The sequence below is a fragment of the Aquila chrysaetos genome, chromosome 16 (assembly GCF_900496995.4).
Source record: "Aquila chrysaetos chrysaetos chromosome 16, bAquChr1.4, whole genome shotgun sequence".
NCBI lineage: Eukaryota > Metazoa > Chordata > Aves > Accipitriformes > Accipitridae > Aquila > Aquila chrysaetos.
Window position 1 is genome coordinate 2,348,187 of NC_044019.1, and position 21,505 is coordinate 2,369,691.

The window sequence follows — 21,505 nt, forward strand, 5'->3', positions numbered from 1 at the left end:
AACCCCAGCACATTTTCTGCTAATTCTGTTCTTAGAATAAGTTTCTCGATACTTCTGTGTTTATCTGTTACAGAGCTTAGTGAAACTACGGACAAACTCCTATCCTCTCATTCACAACCCCTGTACCTCTCTGCTGCAGGTTTCCTGTGTGTCATTGACTGAGCCTTTTGTCTGTGTGACAGCTACTCGTTGCAATGTCTGAGCACCTTCGGTGTAAAACCAACTGTGATATTCTGGCTGGGGACATTTCCACTGCTCACAATGGGCTTTTGGTCCTTTACCTTGTTCCTCAAGATTTTTAGGACAGATTAGTAATTTCGTTCACTCAGGAGCCAACATCAGAAAGGTGCCAACTTTTCTGAAAAGATTAGTGTCCATGACTCAGTTGGGTTTTGTTTATGGATGTGTTTTATTAGGGAGGCATGTGACTAGAGATCTTGGGTTTTACAGACACAAAGTTTGTTAGAGGGCTGAAGTACTTTGTCCAAGCTGAGTTGCAGATAACAGGAGAGAACACATTCGTTGTGGGCCAAGCTACCTTAGGTTGGTACCAACCACGTTTCTAATCCTTTCAGGAAAAAAGGCACAGCTCAGTTTGTGGTCTGACTGTCAGTTCATTTTGCCACACAGGCTCCATTTCATGGTTTTCCACACCGAGGAGTTCCACGATGTGCTGAGGATCTGGGACGGTCCGGTGGAGAATGGCATCCTCCTAAAGGAGATCAGCGGGTCTGGCTTACCTGGCGATGTCCACAGTACTTTCAACTCTGTCATCCTGCAGTTCAACACTGATTTCTTCACAAGCAAGCAGGGCTTTGCTGTTCAGTTTTCAGGTAGGCTTTACGTTGTTTCCTCAGCATTGTCCAAACGTAGCTTTACTGGAAAGTGATTTCAGGTCTAACTACAAAGTACTGATGGTGAGCAAACGACACTGTATTGAACGCAGTAGCAGGAACTGTGCGGTCTTCCAGCCGTTTGTGCTCTACCACATTGGGGTGCAGTCTCTGCAAATAGAGAAAAACTCTTGTATTTTGTCCTTGCCGTGCAGGTGAATTCTGTGCTCCCCTCTGCTACAGTCACCTTCACAGTGGTGAACTTGGCAGCAAGATGTAGCGCAGTACATTGTGCAGTACACAAGAAGGAATTACAGGTACTTTCCACCACGTTCCCACAGGTCCCTTAGAGACACCAGTGTGCAGGCAACTTCCCCCAGGCGTTCTGAGAGCAGTTGGTCAGTGGTCTCTGAAAACCAAGTCTGTTTAAAATCCCCCAAATTGGATCCCCAGAGATGCAGATCACAGAAAGCTCTATTGGCTATAGGGATGTCATTGCTCGCAGCAGCACTGCGTGTAATGCAACTGCAGTCTGTCACTGCCTAAGACCTGGCTGCTGTTACCTAAGTCTCGGCCTTGCAAGCACGTTAACTGCAATTATGTTAGGGTAATATATTTCACCATTCGCACAGAGCTTTCCAGGATGCAGGCCTTCCCTGACATGTCCAGTAACCAACCAGCAGATGCCTATTTTGGAGATGGTAGTAAACAGGGAGGCTGTTGGGTGAATGATAATGCGCCCTTCCTGGGACTCAGACATGCCTAAGCATCAGAGCTCGTTCTGTCTCTCCCAAGCTTTTGCCCGTAGCTTTCTGTTCGGGGTGCCTTGCGTGGCCGGGAGAGCAGGCCAGCTGCTTGGGAAGAGTTTGTGCTGGGTACAGGACCTTCTGGGGTGACCGAGACAGAGGGAGAGCTTTGTGTCACCCAGCACAGCTCTGCTGTCCTCTTTTTTTGCCAGGCTTGTGTCTCAGCCTGCCAGGAAGGAGCAGACTGGGCTGCTACCTTGCTTATCTTCAGTTATACAGAAAGAGAGAGAGGGATTTCCTCTGGCTCTTTTAAGAAGAGCTTTCTCTAAACTGCCTAGGTGTAATAGACTCTCATCAACTTAGCAGGAAATAAGCTCTGCTCCACTGCCTGATACGGAGCTGGTCTTTACTGAATGCTCCTGCACAAAGCCTTTGTTCACAAGGTGTGACTAAGTAGTCAGACCTAAGCTCAGAAGTATACAGTTTTGGATCTTGTGAACTTTAATGATCTATATAAGCTTGCAAAACTTCTATTACTCTAGGACTTTCCATACTGCTAAGTATTGTCGTGTTGACAGACCTTGAGCTCAGTCAGCAGTGAAGCTGTGCTGCCTGCCCCCAGCTGAGGAGGAGCTGAGGGGTCATCTCATACCTCAAAGGGAGGCAGCAGCGAGACTGGGAGGGAAACACATGCATTTCTAAAAGGTCAGGCTTGATGCTTCACAGGGCTAAAGGCTAAATTGCTCTGACACTCAGGGGAAGTGAAAAGTGCTAGCGGATTAGTTTATTTTGCAGCATGTGTTTGACACAGAATTCTCTAAAAATGCCGTGTAAGATCAGTGGATGTCTGGACTTATTAAGTAAACATGCATGTGCACAATTATACATCAAACTTGCACTCTGTGTAGAGCACTTGAACTTGCCATTCCCCAGAGCCTTTACCAGCTGGAGTGGCAGATGCTCAGTGCAAAGTAAAAGCCAGTTTTTGTGTGTGTGGCAACTTCAAGGGATACTGAAGGAGGAGAGATGGAGAATGAAGTCATTGCTTGGGTATCTGCTTAAGGACAGAGTCTAAGTACAGCCGATGCTGTAAGGCTGTATTAAATATAAATATATATATTAAATATATATTTTTACTACTCCTCAGTTTCCACTGCCACTTCCTGCAATGACCCAGGAATTCCCCAGAACGGGAGCCGGAGTGGTGACAGCAAAGAGGCAGGTGACTCCATCATCTTCCAATGTAATCCAGGATACGCTCTGCAAGGGGAGGCCAAAATCACTTGCGTGCAGATTGAGAACAGGTTTTTCTGGCAACCAGACCCTCCCTCCTGCACAGGTACGAACACGCATCCATCCTCCCATTGCACTGGCTTCCCGGCCTGTTTCATTGCAAGACTTCTGCATCTGAAGGGAATCAGTCCCGCCTGGTTTGAAGAGGTGTATGACAAGGTATATATGTCTCAGGTAGCTGTCTCACAGAACTGCTTTTTAGGTTTATCCCCAGAGTGTCTGGGACAATGAGAATCTAGTTCGTGCTGGGAGCTCATAGGCATACTGCAATGGAAGTGATGATATTTAACCTGACAAGTCAAAATTAAAGGCTGCTTTAAAACTCAGGTTAGTGGAGAGGATTGGGGTCATGGGTGAATAATTTCTGCATGAGGAGACAGCAAATTCTGTCATGAGAAAGAACTATCTGACATTTTCTTTGAGCTCATAAAGTAATAAAAGAAGCTCGTAAAAGCGATTCTTTTTAATATGTCCAGAACACATAAAAATAGTCATGCTAAGCACATAAGAGCAATAAACATCAAATTTGCTGGCCAATTAAATGCTAGCCACAAATTACTTACCTTTAACCTTCATTCCTGCTTATGCACTGTTATCCCAAGCAAGAAAAATCAATTAATTCTGTTTCTAACATCTGATTTAATGCCAGCCAGGAAACTTCTACAGCACGCACAGGATTTATGCTCCCTGCAGGATGACTTCGTTTCTGAATGACTGTCTTGATGATCTAGTGTGGCACCCTTTCAGCCTGATAGAGACAGTCCTTCTAGTCTTCCCGGAGCTATAACTAAATCATATTGTTGCATGTCATGCCCATCTCGTCATTCTCCTGTTGAGGTTTTCTTTCACACCATAAGCTGGGCTCTCAGTCCTTTTCAGAGAAATGTAGCCAGTGCTTTAATCTTGGTGTGAGATGAATTCCCATGGGTCGTCTCCAGTTTGACCTGGAGATACTGTGTTGGGTCCTTTTTGAACAGAAGTCCAGCAGTCTTGTTTTAGGAGTCATAAGTTCTGTTCAAAACTTGAAAGCAGTGTCTTGCTCCTTCCCTCTATTCAGTGGCCAAGGATTTGGAGGAATAATCAGTGGCCAGTTAGTATCAGTTTTATAGTAACTGTGTAACAGGGTGCCTAGTTAGAGTCGAATTGGAAAACGGGGTTTAATTTAGGGCTTGGGTTTTATGTTTGTATTTAGCTCTTCAGATATCTTTTCACATCTTCATTGTACAAGTTCTGCAGTCTCTAAACAACGTGGGCTGAACTGGAACCTCAGCTGAAACAACCCTCTGGGGGCTTGGGCTATTTGAAGTCTGCATCCTGACCCAACTCCAAACAGCTGTGGCTTGGACCAGTTTCTAGTTTAAATCCTTTGGAGACTATGGGTGGGATTTTCAAAGAAATCGGAGGGTGTTGAACAGTCATCTCCCTTAGGCTTTTCAAAAATGAGTCCATATACTTCAGTGTCTTCTGAATTTTCCTGACTTTACACTCTGGAAGAGGAACGCACCCTAAAGGTTAAGGTTAAGGTAAATGGACACAGAATAGATGCTTGTGGTTCTTCCAAGTTATTTGTGCGTGACTTTCAGCTAAACTCTTCAGTCTGTGCTGTGATTTCCTTGTCTATTCGAGAGGGATAACAGTTCTTGGTGCCTGCAGTAGCCTGCGACTGGACTTGGCTGAAGAAGTTTCTTTTGGGCCTTTGAGAAGGGTCTCTAGTTTTATGTCTACTGTCATCTTTATAGAACAGCCCCACTACATTTTACCTGATACCTGGAGATTCTTGTGTATTTGCAGGGTTTTATAAAAGCCCGCAAGATAAATGCAGATACTCGTTCCTTCATGGAAGATCCTTCCAAGATTTGTTCTGTTATTTCTGTCCTGTGCTAGTTCATTTCCCGCTTGGTGTTTGCTTTGGAGTAGGGTGGTCGGTGTCAGACACCCAAGTTTAACACAGGCTGTGCTCCTTTCTCTCTCGCCCCATCCCAAATCTGGGAGGATCAATCTCAGCAATGGGGGGGAATCTTAGAGCATCGACCCTCGTGAAGAGATTGCAGAAGGGCTGACAATAATAAATGAATCATGAGTATTTGCCACAGTGGAAATATATGCAGGCATTTTCATCCTTAAAAAAGTAAGAATTGATTTTTCAATCAGCCTGGCATTTAATGTGTTGGTAACTGTAATAAACACAAACAAGCCATTAGTCCTAGACAACATGTTTTCACTTATTTAGCAACCATCCAGACTTTGACCAGGAGTTGCCTAAATAAATGCAACAGAAAAGCATAGAGCATCTTTCTCTCCTGGTTGCTCACTTACATATCTTATGAAGATTGTAATAGCATCCCTAGCTCTGTTTCTCTGTGTGCGTGTACCCTCTCTGGAGTAACAGAGCCCTCACCTCTGTGAGAGCCACTACGAGCTCTTGTAATAAATATCTTAATATTGGACAGCCTTGCCAACTGCCTCTCTGTCCCCTTATCTATCCATCTCTCTCTCTCTCTCTCTTTCGCCTTCCTTCATCTCATCTACTATTTTTTAAGTTTCTCTAAGACAAAGCCTCATCCCTTTGCTTGATTGCCTTCAGCTCCCTGTGGAGGTATCTTGACAGGACCGGCAGGAGTGATCTTGTCCCCGCAGTACCCAGAGCCCTACCCGCCGGGAAAGGAGTGTGACTGGAAGCTGACCGTGTCTCCCGATTATGTCATTGCCCTCGTATTTAACACGTACGTACCCGAGAGCTGTTTGGTTCCACTTCTGGGGCTGCCTGTGGGTCCTTTCCTCTCTGAAGGAGCCAAACCAAGCTTGGTAGGACTGTCCCGTAGTCCTGGGTAATCTGTTCTCAGACGTTACCTTAATCTGGGGAAGACAGACATATTTCAACTGCAGCTCCTCTTTGATATACGCATAGTTTTTACAGAACATAACCGCGTAACTGGATGTTAGGAAACCCCTGTAGCAACACTGGCTTAGGGTTTTGTGCTCTTGGCTGCATCACCAGTCCTCAGTTCTGTACATGTGGAACAGAGACAGAAATGTCCGGTACTTAGCTGAGGAGCTGTTTTGGGGCAGAAGCAGTCTCTCAGCGAGGTGGTTGTACAGCTCATCGAGACCACAGTCTGTTGCTCTCCAGCAGCTGCTGTAGCATGCTCCTATTTCAAGCGCTCTTCCTTTGGTTTTGCAGCTTCAGTTTGGAGCCTGGCTATGATTTCCTTCATATCTATGATGGACCCGATTCACTCAGCCCCCTGATCGGAAGCTTTTATGGTTCCCAGCTACCCGAAAGGATAGAGAGCAGCAGTAACAGCCTCTTCCTTGCTTTCCGAAGCGATGCGTCAGTCAGCAACACCGGATTTGTCATTGACTACACAGGTAAGAGCCGTCCGGGGGTGCACCTGGCCCAGCTGACTCAGCAAATACATGGGATTTTACCTGCTATTATTTTCAGGTTAAACCACCTAGCTGAACCAAATGGGAGAGGCTCTAGACACCGTGGAAACCTCTCTTCGGGCAGTAATCTTGCTGTCTGTTTTGCTACTACCGAAGCTGATCAAGAGGCATGGGAGGGAAAACTGGGAGTTGAAGAGAGGGGATCCTGTGGGCTGGCAGAAGAGCCAGGGTACATAAGGTAGATGATAAGAGCAGCATAGAAGGACTGCTATGTGGCTGAGGGTCAGTCCCATGTGGCTGCTTCTGTGTGGGGCTTTCATTAACAGAGAAGAAAGGATTTACATCTTTTTTTTTTTTTTTTTTTCTTTAGGGAAAATCAAGGGAGATTCCCAGAAAACATATATTTATGTACAGGCTGTATTCTGTATAACCTTTCTTGCTCCACACTGAATTTAAATAGTTCTGTCTTCTCCTTACTGAGCAGAACATGCCACTTCATTGCAGATTTGAGCTTTCGGAGTACTAGAGAGTGCTGAACTGTTAACTGGTTATTGGGAATGCTCCACATTGCCACGGATTTCAGGTTTATTCTTAGTGGCAAGAGCGGCTTTGTCCAAGAGAAGGAGGTGCAGACATACATATCCAATATGGGATCTCGGTCTGAATTCTTAATACTGTCATTCAAGAGCGTACCAAATGAGTGGGTGGCTACATCTAGAGGCAAGGATCACGGAGGTGGATGCTCAGCTCTCTTGAGTCAATAGAGCTGTCCTGAAATCTGTGTATTTTGTTTCACTTAAGATTCTAAAGCATCTACTTAAAAATTACTAACAGTTAGTAAAATAAACAGAATAGTTCACAGGTGTCTGTGTTACTGGAGCAGTGGCTTTTTTTTCTTGCTTGCTTGTGGAGGAAGTAAAACATTGTGGTGGCTTCAGCTGCGATGGTGAGAAACAAGGGCAGTGGTTAGAGTTCTCCCTGGGTGCTTTTAGCTTTCTGTTGATGGAGCAAGCTGAGACGTGACAGACCTGGCACTGCTGTTCTGGGAGATGGGGGAAAAACAGGAAGGCTTTGGCAGATACGTTCCTTGTTTGTGCATAGGGTAGGTGGAAGAATGGAGTTGTTACAAACCGTAGTAAAAAATACGCTCTGAAAAGCTGAATCTGATGAGCCGGGATTATGCAGAATGGAGAAAAGGATTAAAAACTGGGGGGGGGGGGGGAAACCAGGGCTAGAAAGAAACAATTCTTCAAGCCTGCCCTGGCCTATATGGACTAGTTTGCAGTATAGGGAAAAAAGCACTGACGGCTTCAGATGTACTGGATGCGTGCCACTGTGAAACATGGCTTTGCCTCCGTGGTGTACACTGTGAAACAGGCTGTTGAGTCTTGTTGGCCCAACTGTGTGCTGTGGGAGCAGTAATAGCTCGTGCTGGAGAGCTGATGGGCCGCTGCTGTGTTGTCAGTGCTGCTGCTGCTTTCTCTGTGTGCTTGGGCAGTTCTCTCTTCCTATACCCTGTCTCCGGTCTGTGGTTCCTGCTTTTCAATTTACTTGACCAGAGGTTAAATGATAGTGAAGCGGCAATTCCTATTAGTTATGCTGAACAGATGAATTTCCCTCTAGTAAAGTTATGAAATAATAAGACAAAGACAATTAGCACTGCTTAAGATTTAAGAGATTAGAAGTTTTCTGCTCTCGTTAGAATTAATTTTACTAAAAATTAAGTCTTAGGTTTTCTTCTTTTCCACTTTTTTTGGGCAGCCAGAAAGTAGTTAACAAATGAAATCTCATTAAATTAGGGTGGTTGTGCGATGTGTTTTTCTCCTAAACACTCCTACAGTGTTAATCGCGCCTACATACTTCCCACAAAGCCAAACTGCTGGGAGAAAAGAATGAGGCTTTAAGTTTGCTCATTAATTTCCCTGCACTTTAAAAGGAACCTGGGATTCAAGTCTGAGAAGCGGCGGAAAATAGAACTTTGGGGAATCGAAGGAAGAAGAAAAGAAATGCAGGAGGGAGCATGTGTGAAAGAAAATCAAATACTGAGCTGGGCTCCTTGCCAGCGTGGAATCCCAAGTACAGTTCAAAGACACTGTCTTCTCTCAGCCATCTCATTGTGTTTGGTCAGTGCTGCAGCCCATGTAGGCTTCTGCCCTTATAGCTCCCTAAATATCGTATATCACCTGTGTCAGCTGTATGTGAAATACTCTTAATTACCAGGGGCTTTGTAGTCCCCTTTTGGTAATGTTTTGGGGAGAAAAAAGGCAGAGCAGCCATCTGTCAGCCCCTCCTTGAAACCCTGCATCTTCCCTGGGACTGGGACTGTAGCACTAGCCTGCAGCTACAGTGTGTCGGGTGAATTTCAAACAGCCTCAGCACTTCATTTGAAATTGTTTCAGGGGCAATGGCTCTTCAAGAGAAAGTTGTCCTCTGGGGCCAGGAGGAATGGAGAAAACAGAGAGAGAAGAATGAATTTGGCTTTTATTATGCCAGTTTTTGCATAGAGCATGACAGTGAGAGTGAAGTGGGAATGCAGCAATGCTGTAGAAAGGTGTTTGAGGGCAGATCTTCAGCCAGGCAATTTCCCAGCTTAGCTACGCAGATACACTACACCAGCAGGATTTCTGATGGATGAACACATATCTTTTGCTTTACACCCATGATGCACTGTCAGCTGTGCAGCAGAATGAAAAATCAAACTCGGGTTACCAGCAAAGAAACTGTAAGTGCACTTTCCCCACACTCACTTCAATGTACAGAGGTTTGGTTTACTGTCTGCATAAAACCTTGGATTGGTTCAGAGGGTCAGGTGAAACTTAAATGCAATAGTTTGGGATTTCAGCTGGGGAGGAATTTATTCTTTGGAATGACTTAGCAGTAGTGAGTAGATTTTGGGTTCAGGCTGGTTTATGAAGAGGAAGACATGCTCTGCTCAGGCATCCCATTTAAGGTCTGTTGAAGTTATCATAATCCTTTAAAAAGTGCTTGTTTGCAACACCAGCTTAGTTAATGTTGTCATTTCTGTGAAAGCAGTGTGCTGTGTTCGTAGCAGATTCACTTGAGCCCACCAAGTATTAGTCTGCCAAAGCAAAAGGGTAAGTTCCTGATTACAGAATAGGAAAGAGTTACAAAACAAAAGCTTAAACACAGGAAAGAGATGGTTTGCAAGATACCTGAAATTTATCTCTCGTTCCAGTTGTTGCTTAAGAATTTTTTTAAAATGTCTCAGCTACAGAAAACGAAGGTTTTTAACTCAGTATCTCTACATGTATTATCTTTTGGACCAAGATAATATTTGTGTGTCTTAGTTATACTTGGGAGATTTCTGGATACAGAGCAACACTGCATAAGTTTCCAATACTGTTTCCAGTCAATTTAAAAGACCCCTTGGTATGAGGGTCTTCCATTAAGCTGTCATTGCCAGAAAATGCTACCAAAGACTCTTTTAAATTTGGCTGGGGATTAATCTCTGAAGTGAAGATTATTTTTTTCTTACTGGGAAACCACCTGAATTCGAATAATCACTTTGCATTGCAGCATCTTGCAAACCGCAGATTTTATTAAGATACATTTTATATATTCACATACGCTGATATTTTTAAATGGAGACCACACTTAATTAGCAACGCAAAGGGCAGGGTAGTTGTTTGGAGAGCTTTTCCCGAATTATTGCCCCCCCTTTATATTTTGTGAGTGTTGGGGACCTGTTGTCATGAACATGGAAGTGGGTCAAACTCCGTTAGTCATTGCCTCCATCCGAGCAATTTACCCCAATGGGTTGGTGCTGAGTGGGACCCAAGGGACATATTTGGCTCCTCGTGCTTGGGGCAGAGGGTAGGAAGGAGTTTCCAGGTTGGATACTCCAAAGCAGGAGGTTTTCTCATGCTTTTTAGTACTTCCTGTTTCTGTTGTGGGCCAGAAATGAAGAGGCATGAAATTGAAAGCAAATGAAGCAAAACTGATTACTTTTCACCCTTCCAAAGGAATGAAGAAAAAAACCCAACCAAACCCAAGCCCCAAGCCTTATTTCAAATCCATTATTATTTCGCCAGAACTATTTTGCCCATCCTGAGCTTATAAACAAATATTCAGCATTACTTACGGGTTATTTAAGGTGGAAATACCCCACAGAAACACTATTCTGTAAAATCCGTTGCAAAGCAAGCTGTTTATATAATATCCAACTGTTAAAACAGTCGGAAATGGGAGATGACGCTTGACCGTAGAACAACTTGCATTTGAAAAACAGGTATGTCCTTTGGAAAAGGTAGTCCGTTTACCTGGGATGAGTTGGAGCGTTCTGGGCTCCTGGCGAGCTGCTGTGGCAGCAGCCAAGCTGCTCGGGATGCCAAGGCTACACCTGGTCTTTCAGATCCTAATGTAGTTTGTCCTGTCTTCAGGATATGATGGCTGGTGTGGAAAACTCTTCTAGACAATTTCTCTTGGGTTTGTTTTAAGGCTTAGCTCTTAAATAAAGGCTTGCACATGCTCACAGCTATGGAGTTGATGATGCACTTTGTGGACAACTCTCCAGCGAAGCCGTTCTCGAACATGCGGATGAAAGCCTGACCTCCTGGTCTAGGAGGTCATGCAGGCTTTGAGCTTTCCTTGGGAAAGGAGGGGGGAAGCACAGAAAATTCTGCTTTCTGTGGACTAATGAGCCAGTTCTCATGGCATTTTTGTCTTGACTCTTTTCTAAACATTTGGCAGCCTGAATCCATGTTAATTGGGACATCAGGGTGAAGCCCTTGATTTCTGAAGTGGCTGAGTGAAAATAAAATGTTAATTCTAAATGGACAAGCCGTGCTGTACTCAGTTCATAGCCTAATAAATGAAAGGCTGGGGAAGCTGTGGCTTTCCCACATCCCTCTGCGAGTCTTTTGCAGTCACCACGCAACCAAATACTTCCTTAAAGTTGAGCTCCTGCCTCCCTTTGTAGCCTACTGCTGAGGATCATCGGGGCAGTTCATCTGCAGAGGAGTGTTCAGCTGGAGATATGCGTAGGACTAGTGTGTCAGGATGCGTCGTCCTCGAAGGTGAGTGGTGTCCCTGAAGGCGCAGACCCTCAAGGGAACAGAAACAGTCAAGAATGAGGAAAACACACCCAAAGTAGTGGGGCTGTTGCTCAGCCATCAGCCACCACCCTTTTTTCAGCAGTCGACAGAGTGACTTGAGCACCGAATGTCACGATTTTTCAAAGCAAGAGCAGAGGCTGAGATCAAGCACATGGCTAAGACATCTGACAGCCGGGTGGGAGGCTGAGTGACAGGTTGAAGCCACATCGACTTGCTAGATGAAAGGCAGCGAGACTGTTTAAAATAACGAGAGGCATAAAGTGGTCAGAAGGAAGGCGTTGGGTGCAGCTTTAGTAGGAAAGGGTCTAAAAGTGAGTATTAGCAATTTGGAGAAATAAAGGGTTGCGGAGTGAAAAAATAATTTGGAAAAGTAGACGAAGCATTTACACTTGCAAATGGCTTGTGTGCTACAGCGGACTGGGCCATGCAACTGCACTGCTCATCTTTAGTGCTCTGGCTGACTGATGCCCAGAAGCAATTGGTCACATCTGTGGGCTGTGACGACCAGTCTGTACAAGAATGTTCCGTTGACTCGCAGTAATGATAAAGGCTCATTTCTCCAGCTATGGCTGATGTCTCACAAGCATAAGGATAAATGAGGAGGGAATGTGTTCATCTGAGCTGACCAGAGAGCCAAGGACTTTGCTTTCCCGTGCTGTGACTGAAACAAGCTTTTTGGTCCTGCTAACTCACTCATCAGAATCAAGATTTCTCCTTTGTGTCTAGCTGGTGTCTCAGCAGGAGCTACCGTCAGATCACACGCAGGAAATACTGGGGTAAAAATACTTATTGAATTCCTTTCTCTTAGAACCCGAATTTTCTCCATCGTGTTCTGAGTATCTGAGCTGTCTTCTGAATGCTGCAATAATTATGCCTCTAGGCACATGTGTGTCTCGTTCCAATTTATCTGATCCTGGGAAATCTTGTTATTTGGTTGGGGAACAGGGTTGCTCAAAGGAAAAGTGGCTTGTCCAAAGTTCGTGTAGCAAGACACCGCTAACACAGAGGAGAACCCAGGACTTCATGATTTAAAGTTTGATGATACAAGTGTGCGATGGTCTGTGAGGAGCATTGAGTGTTGACCAGTCTGTGGCTCTCAAAATAGGGAACGGGTGTTTTAGGAAAAACCAGCGGCCTCACTTCTGCAGTTCAGGGCAGCTGTTTCTGGCGGAAGTATTTTGCGTCCTTTTGTGCCCCGTTTACCTGGATCGCTAGCTAGTGGTACTGCTCTCGTGTAAAAGAAACCATAGAGCTAATCCTATTTTTTCATTGCAAACAAAGAAACAAAAGCAAGATCTAGGGGCTTTACTGTTTTCTGTTTCTCCCTCCACCCCTTCCCCAAATACTAAAAGCCCATGATTTAATGCTTAAACACATTATAATTGTTCACAGACCCACTGCTCTCAGAAAAGCCCTCATCTTTAATGAGCAATTTCCAAATGACAAAAGAGCAGGATTAATCAAAGCCTCTAATTATATTTCATGCAGGAAAAAAAAAGAAAAAAAAAGAAAAAAGCCCTCAGAAGAAGATGGAAAGCAATACCCAAGTCCTGACAGCTCTGTAGTCTTTACTGGAATTTTCATATGTAAATGGGGTTTTTAACTCTGCAGGGCATAGTGAACAGAGAGAAAAATGTCTTCATTTTGTCTAACTGCTTGTAATCATTTTGCCATAATTGCAGCCATGCTGCACATCTGGAGAGTCTACCAGCTAGCACATGGCACTACGTATTTCCATGGTGAGAGCAAACAGCTCTTAGATACAGGAATGATAGGCGCCAAAGAGATAATGTGAACAGATGTAGCACATCTGAAATATGTTGCATGTTCAGTCTGTGTTTATATACCCTGGTTTGCAAAGTTTCTCGCAGCCTGTCCCCTGTGCAAGAAAGGAGAGCGAGCGTAGATAGTTAAATCGAAGCTTTGCCTCGTTGATTGGATTTTGGGTACCAGTAAATACGCGTGTGAACTGAAGCCTTCCTTCTTCCAGTATACTTGTGCTGGAGCTGAGCATCAGAGAAAGGTCTGGACCAGAATCTGACCCATACGATTCCCCAGATTCAGCAGCATGAGAGAATGCTTGAAATCGAAACTCTGCAAATGGTACTAGCCTTTATGATATGCTTAAGTGAGATTCCCAGATGAGACAAGCCAAAAAACATGCTATTGACCAAAATTTTAGAGTAGCCATATCAGACCAGTAAAGATCTTGGCAATTCTCTCTTGCAGAAAATCCCCGGGAGTCATGCTTCGACCCTGGATCAATTAAGAATGGCACACGAGTGGGTACAGATCTGAAGCTGGGATCTACAATTACCTACTACTGTGACGGAGGCTATGACATTGAGGGGGTCTCCACGCTGACGTGCATAATGGGAGGGGATGGAAAACCTGCATGGAACAAACCTCGACCTACCTGTACAGGTAAGGCCCAAGAGGAAAAGGCGAGTAGAGAATGATCTGCCTATCGCCAAATACATCAGCAGTTTATTCTAATGAAAAGCTTGATGTTACTTTTGCGTAGAGCTGCTTGCAAGGGGACAGAGATGGTTTTCCTCGGCGTTTCATAATTTTTCAATTTTTTTAACACCCAGAGGTCAGGAAGAGCTGACTTACGTGAGGTTTCTTGAACCTTCTTTTGAGAGAGAGAGAAAACTGGACACAACAGATTATCTGCATGACAAATCCTCTGTCCCTAGTGCAGGGCAGCTCTCAGGAAGCCATTTAACCATTTGCTTAACCTGATGCCAGCTAATCAAAGCCCTTAAGCATGTGCTTTCCTGAGCAGGGCCGGAGTTTCTTTAGAAAACAGAAGGTATTCTTAGGGGTTCTGTGTTTTGTTTTGTTTTGTTTTCTGGCTTAATGAGAAAATGGTTTAAATGATGGGTTTGCAGTCAGACCTTCTTAATCTGAGAAATGAGTCAAGAGATAGCTGTCAGTGTGTGGTGACTGGAAGAATGAAATTTCTGACTTGGAAAGGCACTGGCGGAGAGGACGCTGTTCCCGCTGGGGCCAGGCTCCTGCCGCTGAGAAAAGGGCGAAAAGAGTAGGAGTTCATTGTGACAGGTCCTCAGCTTTAAGGTCGGGTGCAGAGCAGTGCAAGTCACGCATTAGTCTACACCACCATACACGGCATCCCTTAGCCTTGGCATGGTCTTGATAATTAAATGTGAAGCAGGCATGAACTCAGGTTAGGATAAGCCTGATTTTTCTTAATAAGAGCTTGCAGCAAGAGCTGCAACGCCTGAAGCGTAGAATTGATCATGGCTGAGGGCAGCTGACGTTGCACAGCATTACAGCATAGGGGCAGGGGTGGATCTCAAAGCGGCAGGAAAAAGGTTGGCGTTTCAAGGCAGGCTTTGGGAAGGGTACACTCGGCGATCTCCTCTTGGCTTTCTCTTACAGCACCCTGTGGTGGCCAGTACACAGGCTCGGACGGCGTCGTCCTCTCTCCAAATTATCCCCAGAACTACACCAGTGGACAAGTCTGCTTGTACTTCATCGTTGTGCCGAAGGACTATGGTATCGGTTTTGGACGTGTTTTGAAAATCTGTCCTGCTGTCTGTGCAACTGTCTTGTTTGGGGTTTTTTTGTTTGAACAAAGCAGTTGAATAAGTGCATATATTAGTGGAGATAAGGGAGACTGGAAAATAGTAAGTGGCACTGTTGGATGCTATTTGTACTTTGTTGTAGTCAGTAAGGATGATGGGAATTTTCTGAATTTCAAAATCTATCAAAAACAAGGGGACAAAACCCACCATCTTGTGATTCCCCTTCCAGTTTCTGCACTATATCCAGTCATGCAGAGTTGAAAAGTCAGCAAAAAATAATTCATGGTGATTAATGCTAGCAGCAGACTCGGAGGACCTCCGAGAGTACAAAATGTATTTACTACAAACGCATGCTAACTGTGGTGCTAAATACTCTGCGCAGAGAAGCACATAAATGTATGGCTTTGTGGATGTGCAGCTATGGTACCTATGACTAATTTTTATTTTTAAATAACATGTAAATTACATTTTAAAACTAGATCCAAACAAAAGCCAGATCCATTTAAATGGACCGTCATTCTTTTTATAGACTCCAGTGTTGCTTAATTTTGGTCAGAGCTTGAATACAAGCATGATCAACGTTCTAGAAACCTTTGAGGCAGCTAGCTGGATATTGGTATTGGTTAACATATTTTCTTGTTTGAAGGGAATTTAAAGTTCTTAAAGAGTACTTGCACTGACAGCTCTGGCAGGTGAAGGTCTCTAAATTCTGTTATTTGATACTGCTTCTCAGTGCATCGTATTGATCTAGTCAGTCCCTATGGTCTTTTCAGTTGTTTGTGATTTCCTTTGCTAAGATAGCAAGGTGTGAAATAAGGATACCGTGTTCAGACATCAGTTATAAGCTCCTTTCACTCAAATTGCCCTTCTGCCTGTGTGCATCTAGGTTCCATCTGAGTTCCTGGATCTAACTGATGAAATACTGCAGTGCTCTCTTACACCTCTTAACCAGTTTTACTATAGTAAAACTGATCTTGATATTGTCTTAAGAAACACCATAACTGGAGGGCTAGACAGTCTTGATCTGCAAGTCTGACTTTTGCCTACTGTAGGATGACAGCTAAATTAGTTTCTCTTCTCCACCTGCTACCTTTCAATAGCTTCATTAAAAACAAGCAGGAAAACCATTAGTGGTGAATGTGACACACTTCCCATCTCCTTCACTTCTTGGATTCTGTGTACAGCAGGCATCAGGGTGTGCTATTGTCACTTTTTCACTGTTCCCAACATCAAAGCTGTGCTGTAAACCCGAATGTGCAGGAAACGAATGTCATAGCTTGGTGGATGATGAATTTCACAGCAAGAGACCTCTCAGCTTGTGAAACTGCAACTGGGCACTTAGAACTTGAAAATGCAAAGCTAGGAGAGGAGACAAAGGGGAGAAAAAAATCTTCTAAGTGCAGATTTGGGAGCAAAAAACCTGTTGTTATATTCTGAAAAATAAAGATAAGTGACTAAAGTGTCTTTGCTTTAGCTAAAAAAAATGATCTGACCCTCTCATCATTATTTTCTCCCGTTTACAAGCTCTGCCTGTTCCTGGGTGCATTTACAGTGTATGCAGTAAGACCCAGAGCACTGTACGGCTCCCTCGTTAGCAGTCTCTGTAGACGGGCTTAGGACTGACTGTTAATAAAACTATGTGTGTCCTCTCTCCCTGGCAGTCATCCTCCCTGACCAGAGAGGTTCAATCTAGAAATTAAGTTCTTCGGGACAGGGATTGTTATTTTGTTCAGGTTTTGTACGATGCCTAACCCAATGGGAGCCTGCTTCATGACTGGTTCAATACAACTAATAAATAATAATTATCAGTTGGTGAAATTATATACCTTGTGTTATGTAGGCAGGCAAATGGGATGATTCATAGAAGAATCCCTTTTGGCCTATGAATCAGTGTTAAAGCGTACTGGCAAGTGAACACGGGGGAGGCTGGTTGCTGCTTCTGTTATGCCTACTTTGTGGATAAATAAAGGGCTCCCATCTTCCAGGGCTGTCAGTCAGGCCCGTTTTATCTTTGCCAAGCTCCTGAAATAAAAGAAGCTGAAAAGCCTCAGCTCCAGAGCCTGGCTGCAGGGGGACAGCAGTGCGGCTCACCCCGCTGCCTGCCCCGACTGGTTCTCTCTCTCTTCGCAGTGGTCTTTGGGCAGTTCGCCTTCTTCCAGACCGCGCTTAACGACATCATCGAAGTCCACGATGGCCCCAACCAGCACTCCCGGCTCCTCAGCTCCCTCTCGGGCTCTCATACAGGTGGGGAACGTGTCCCTGTTGCTGCTGGGAAAAGCAAGTGAAAAATACAGCCTGCCATTTAACACCTTGCTCTGTGCAACCCATTTGTGTAGCTAATGCTGTTATCTCCATCTCTCCTGGTTTATCTCTTTCTCTTCATCTAGGTGAATCATTACCGTTAGCTACCACCAACCAGATTCTCATCAAATTTAGTTCCAAGGGTCAATCTACAGCCAAAGGCTTTCATTTTGTCTACCAAGGTGAGTACAGTTGTGTTCTGGAGACGTCCTCAGGTTGATCCCAAGATAATAGTCAAAAATACAGTTGTCGTCTTGAAGTGTCCTGAACTGCTTTTGGCGTCTGTGGGGCCTTGCACACTTTCTGTCTGAACAGGAAATATCACAGGAGATTAAGATTATTTTGGTAGCACTGAACTTGCAAGGCTGTCTGGCTTCTGTAGGTACTTCGTATTCAGACCTTCCATTTTCACTCAGCCTCAACCCTCGCACGTCCCAGGATTAGTATCAGAAGTATCTCATTGAATCATGCCCTGACTACACAGTGAGTTCTTGAGATATATACCCAAGCAATTTTTTCCCACTGGCGTTTTAGCACATTTCTCAGTGTAAGCAGCTGAACGCTTGTCTAGCAGCTCTGTAAAATCCTTCCTCTCTGCGTGTCATAGGCTTAGGTCTCCTGCTGTCAAACTTTTGCCCCTTGATCCTTTCAGTAACAGCTTGCATTGCATTGGGTGAGTCCCACTTAGAGATTTTGAAGTAGTAAATAGAAAGTGATGTACAGAATAGTGGGAAAACAGAAGGGCTTTCTCACCCACATGCTTTGTATAGTTATCTGCGGTTCAGCCAAGCTTTTACACGCACATTACTGTAAAGCGGGGACAGACAGCAGGGGCAACCTGTGCCTTCTCTGGGGACGAAGTGAAGCATGGTTTGGATTTTATAGTATCCAGAGATCCGTTCTTTTGAATTTCTGCCTAATTATTGTAAAACAACTGTAGTTCTGATAGTAATCTTTAGACGTTTCAGCAAAGCAAAGCTTTTGATGAAATCAGTAAAGATTACTTCCTCCCTCCTGCATACTAATTATGAGCTGCACACTCTTCAGTGATTACTGCATGGAAAGCAAGAGTAAAAGAAGGAGCCAGCCCTGGCTTTGCAGGTCTGCCTGGCCAGGCTCTAATGGCATTTACTCTCATTTTTACATAAATGGGAGTTCTCTCTCCCAAAGCCTCCCCTATCCAGTGATGCACGTGCATGGCAAGTTCCCCCGAGGTGAAGGAGTTGGAAGCCTGAAGCACTGTGTTGAAAACAGCCTGAACTGGAGAGCGGAGCTGCAGGGGCAAGCACACAGGCACGATTCTTCCATGGTTTGGAGAGAGGCCAAGCACACGCTCATCGGTCACAAATGGCTGAGCTGGGGTTATCTGAGCAGGGGTACAGATCCATGAGTATTTTGGCTATCTTGGATTTGCCCAAAACAGTGCATCATCATAAGTAGCTCCTTTCTGCCTCTCCATTCCCCTCCCCAGACCACGACACACTTCAGACTTCAGCTTCTTACTGATCATCTCGCATGATGCCTTTGGCAGTAGGTTTGACATTCATCTCTCTGAATCAAATTAAAATCAAACAATATAGCTAATGTGCTCATCATCTGCACATTTTTTTCCCGTCCCAGCAGCTCAGGCATTAAACACTAATAAATTGTAAAGTAACTCAGGGAAAAATATTAATTGATTTCTTCCTCAGCAATAGTCATTTCTTTGACTCGTTTTTTCCCTCACTTATCTGTCAGACTCTGACTTGTTTCCAGTATTGAACAGGAATGCAGACAATTTCAACAGTTGGGGCTATGCAGCATCACAACTTAAATTCCCCTTTTCTTTCTTTTACCTTTCTCACCGTGAAGAAGATTGATTGAAATTGCTCTCCTTTATAGTAATGAGGCCAAGTGAGCTGAGAAACCTAAAAGGTTTTCTGCTGAGGCTCTAGCATTATATGGCAAACCAACTTTTTGGAAAGCCATTGCTGAATGCCTTGGTTTTCTTATTTAGAAATGATCTCTCTGACGCGGTGGTAAGTTTTCTGAAGGCAAACAGTCTCATCTTAGAAAGCATGCATGGTTCTGTAACGTCCTAGCTGCTTTTATTTCAAGTATCACTTGAATTGACAGAAGTTTGAGTGAAATGTTTTTTCTTTTTCTTCTCGGTGGGTTCAGCCTCTCTTTGGGGTTTAGGTATAATCAGATTCCTGTGTTGGTTTTAGCAGCTCTTTAATTTGGCACTTAATATTTCCAAAACGTTTGCTCTAATAATTTTTCGGTTTGTTTTCTTTTTGCTTTGCAATTGCACACTCACCTGCTGGTTTCTCCTGTCTGCGACGCAAGCGGTTCCTCGCACCAGTGCCACCCAGTGCAGCTCGGTCCCGGAGCCTCGCTACGGCCGGCGGCTGGGCAGCGATTTTGCGGTGGGGGCGGTGGTGCGGTTCGAGTGCAGCGCCGGCTACGCGCTCCAGGGCTCCCGGAGCATCGAGTGCCTGACCATGCCTGGGGCACTGGCTCAGTGGAACGTTTCGGTGCCCACCTGCGTGGGTAGGTATCTTTGGGCTTGGGGGAAGAAAAGACAAAACAGTTCAAAAGTTTGTGCTAGAAGAATAAATTACATCCTTTGGGATGGCTTAAAACAAAAAAAAAAAAACCAAACCCCAAACCAGACAAATAAGAAAAAAAAAAAAATTATTTTTCGTACCTCTTAGATACAAAAGCCAGGGCTGCCTATGAACAAAGGCAGTTCACCCCAAATGTCTGGGAAGGGACCTTTTGGATTCAATACTTGTTGCGAGATCTGGGACAGCACCTACAATAAATTAGATCTGAAAGCTGCTTTCACCTTCTTTGGAGGAGAGCAGTTCCTAAAGAACCAGTCTCGTGGGCTGATGTACCTGGTGTTCCCCACACCTAAGGTCCGTGCGCTGCTTGTGTTAGAGGTTATATGAGAGAGTTACTGAAAAAAGGATTATTAATACAAATCTTATTCTTAAATCATGAGCCAATTCTGCTTGCTTTTTTGTTTAAAGAGAATGTTTTTAGTATAAAGCCAAGTCCTTCCACTTTCAAACTGTACTTTGCTTATTTCAGTGCCATGTGGTGGAAATTTGACTGAACGCAAAGGAACCATCCTGTCCCCTGGCTTCCCTGAGCCGTACCTGAATAGCCTCAACTGCGTGTGGAAGATAACAGTCCCTGAAGGAGCAGGGATACAGGTACAGTGTTAGCAGCTGTTGCTGCAGCATGGTCTAGAGAGGAGAACGCACAGTATCTGGTGCGCTTACAGAGGCCACGTGTTAGGAAGTTGCTGCTCCTCACAGGAAAGAGATCGGTTGAGTGTAGTTCTCTGGAATCAGACATTTATTTACGCTGTGACTATCAAAAGTGGGTAATATCTCAATGGTTTTTTGCCTCCTGGAGGCGCGCTCTGTGGGAAATCCACTGGAGCCACGTGGCTGTTCTGGTGTAACAAAATAATAGTGGTACTTTGGGCGTATATCTTTATACTGCTTAATTATGCAGTGTTGAAAGCAATGTAAGCTACACCAAGGAAGAGTTGCTTGCTCGGAGTGCCTGCGTGGATTTGTTATGCCAGCAGAGTTGTAGCACTATGATTATACAATTACAGCTTTGCTGTTCATTGTCTCCAGGTAAATGAGCTCTCTCTTCAGGTCTTTTTGTGGTCCTTATCATTCCTCTGCAGAAATAGTCCTGCAAGCTAGAGGATGTTGAGAATTAAGCCCAGTATCGGAGACCAAGCCTTAGATAAAGTTCCCATTCAGCACATACATGCCTCGCTCTCACAGAAGGAATCTCACCGTGTGTTACGCTGACGTCACTTGATGCACAGGAGATGGATTCTTTAACAGGTTCATTCATTCCACGGGCCTCATTATCAGAGGGTTTCTTTCTTCTTCTTTACAGCACTCTGTCTGTGAGGGTTTTGCTCATTAAGTGCTTTTATTCCTCTATCATGTATTTGGCTAATAGGCTTGTAGGTGGGTTCCTCCCTCTCTGCAGCACTCACAGGTGTTGGCACACAGCAGTTGTGTTTCTCTCAACAGTTTATTGAAACGCCAGCTTTGCCTTGCTGGATTACAGTTGTTCTCTCCCAGCGGGGGATTCTTACCTTGTGCCACCATCGTAACTCAAACAGAAACCTTGAACCTGGGTCTGGGATGGACAGAGCTGGTGGGAGCAGAACCAGGGGCATCACAGTGAAACAGCACAAGCCTGGAGTAATATTTTGTGCCCTCTGCCAGGCTTGCGCTGCATCCAGTTGAGCAAATTCCGCTCACCTCTTTGTTTTTGAAGCCATTTAAAATAGTGTT

General features: G+C 44.5%; 1 protein-coding gene across 4 annotated transcripts in view; it reads left to right on the forward strand.

The window, feature by feature from the left end:
• CSMD2 (CUB and Sushi multiple domains 2) overlaps window positions 1–21,505 on the forward strand; it is a 312,235-nt gene that overhangs the window by 219,695 nt on the left and 71,035 nt on the right. For all 4 annotated transcript variants that reach the window (XM_030039537.2, XM_030039535.2, XM_030039538.2 and 1 more), the window contains 10 exons: window positions 631–833; window positions 2,727–2,918; window positions 5,457–5,595; window positions 6,054–6,241; window positions 13,564–13,758; window positions 14,740–14,856; window positions 17,016–17,129; window positions 17,273–17,368; window positions 19,515–19,718; window positions 20,265–20,389. In XM_030039537.2, coding sequence (XP_029895397.1) covers window positions 631–833; window positions 2,727–2,918; window positions 5,457–5,595; window positions 6,054–6,241; window positions 13,564–13,758; window positions 14,740–14,856; window positions 17,016–17,129; window positions 17,273–17,368; window positions 19,515–19,718; window positions 20,265–20,389 — 1,573 coding nt within the window. The remainder of the gene's footprint in view (window positions 1–630; window positions 834–2,726; window positions 2,919–5,456; window positions 5,596–6,053; window positions 6,242–13,563; window positions 13,759–14,739; window positions 14,857–17,015; window positions 17,130–17,272; window positions 17,369–19,514; window positions 19,719–20,264; window positions 20,390–21,505) is intronic.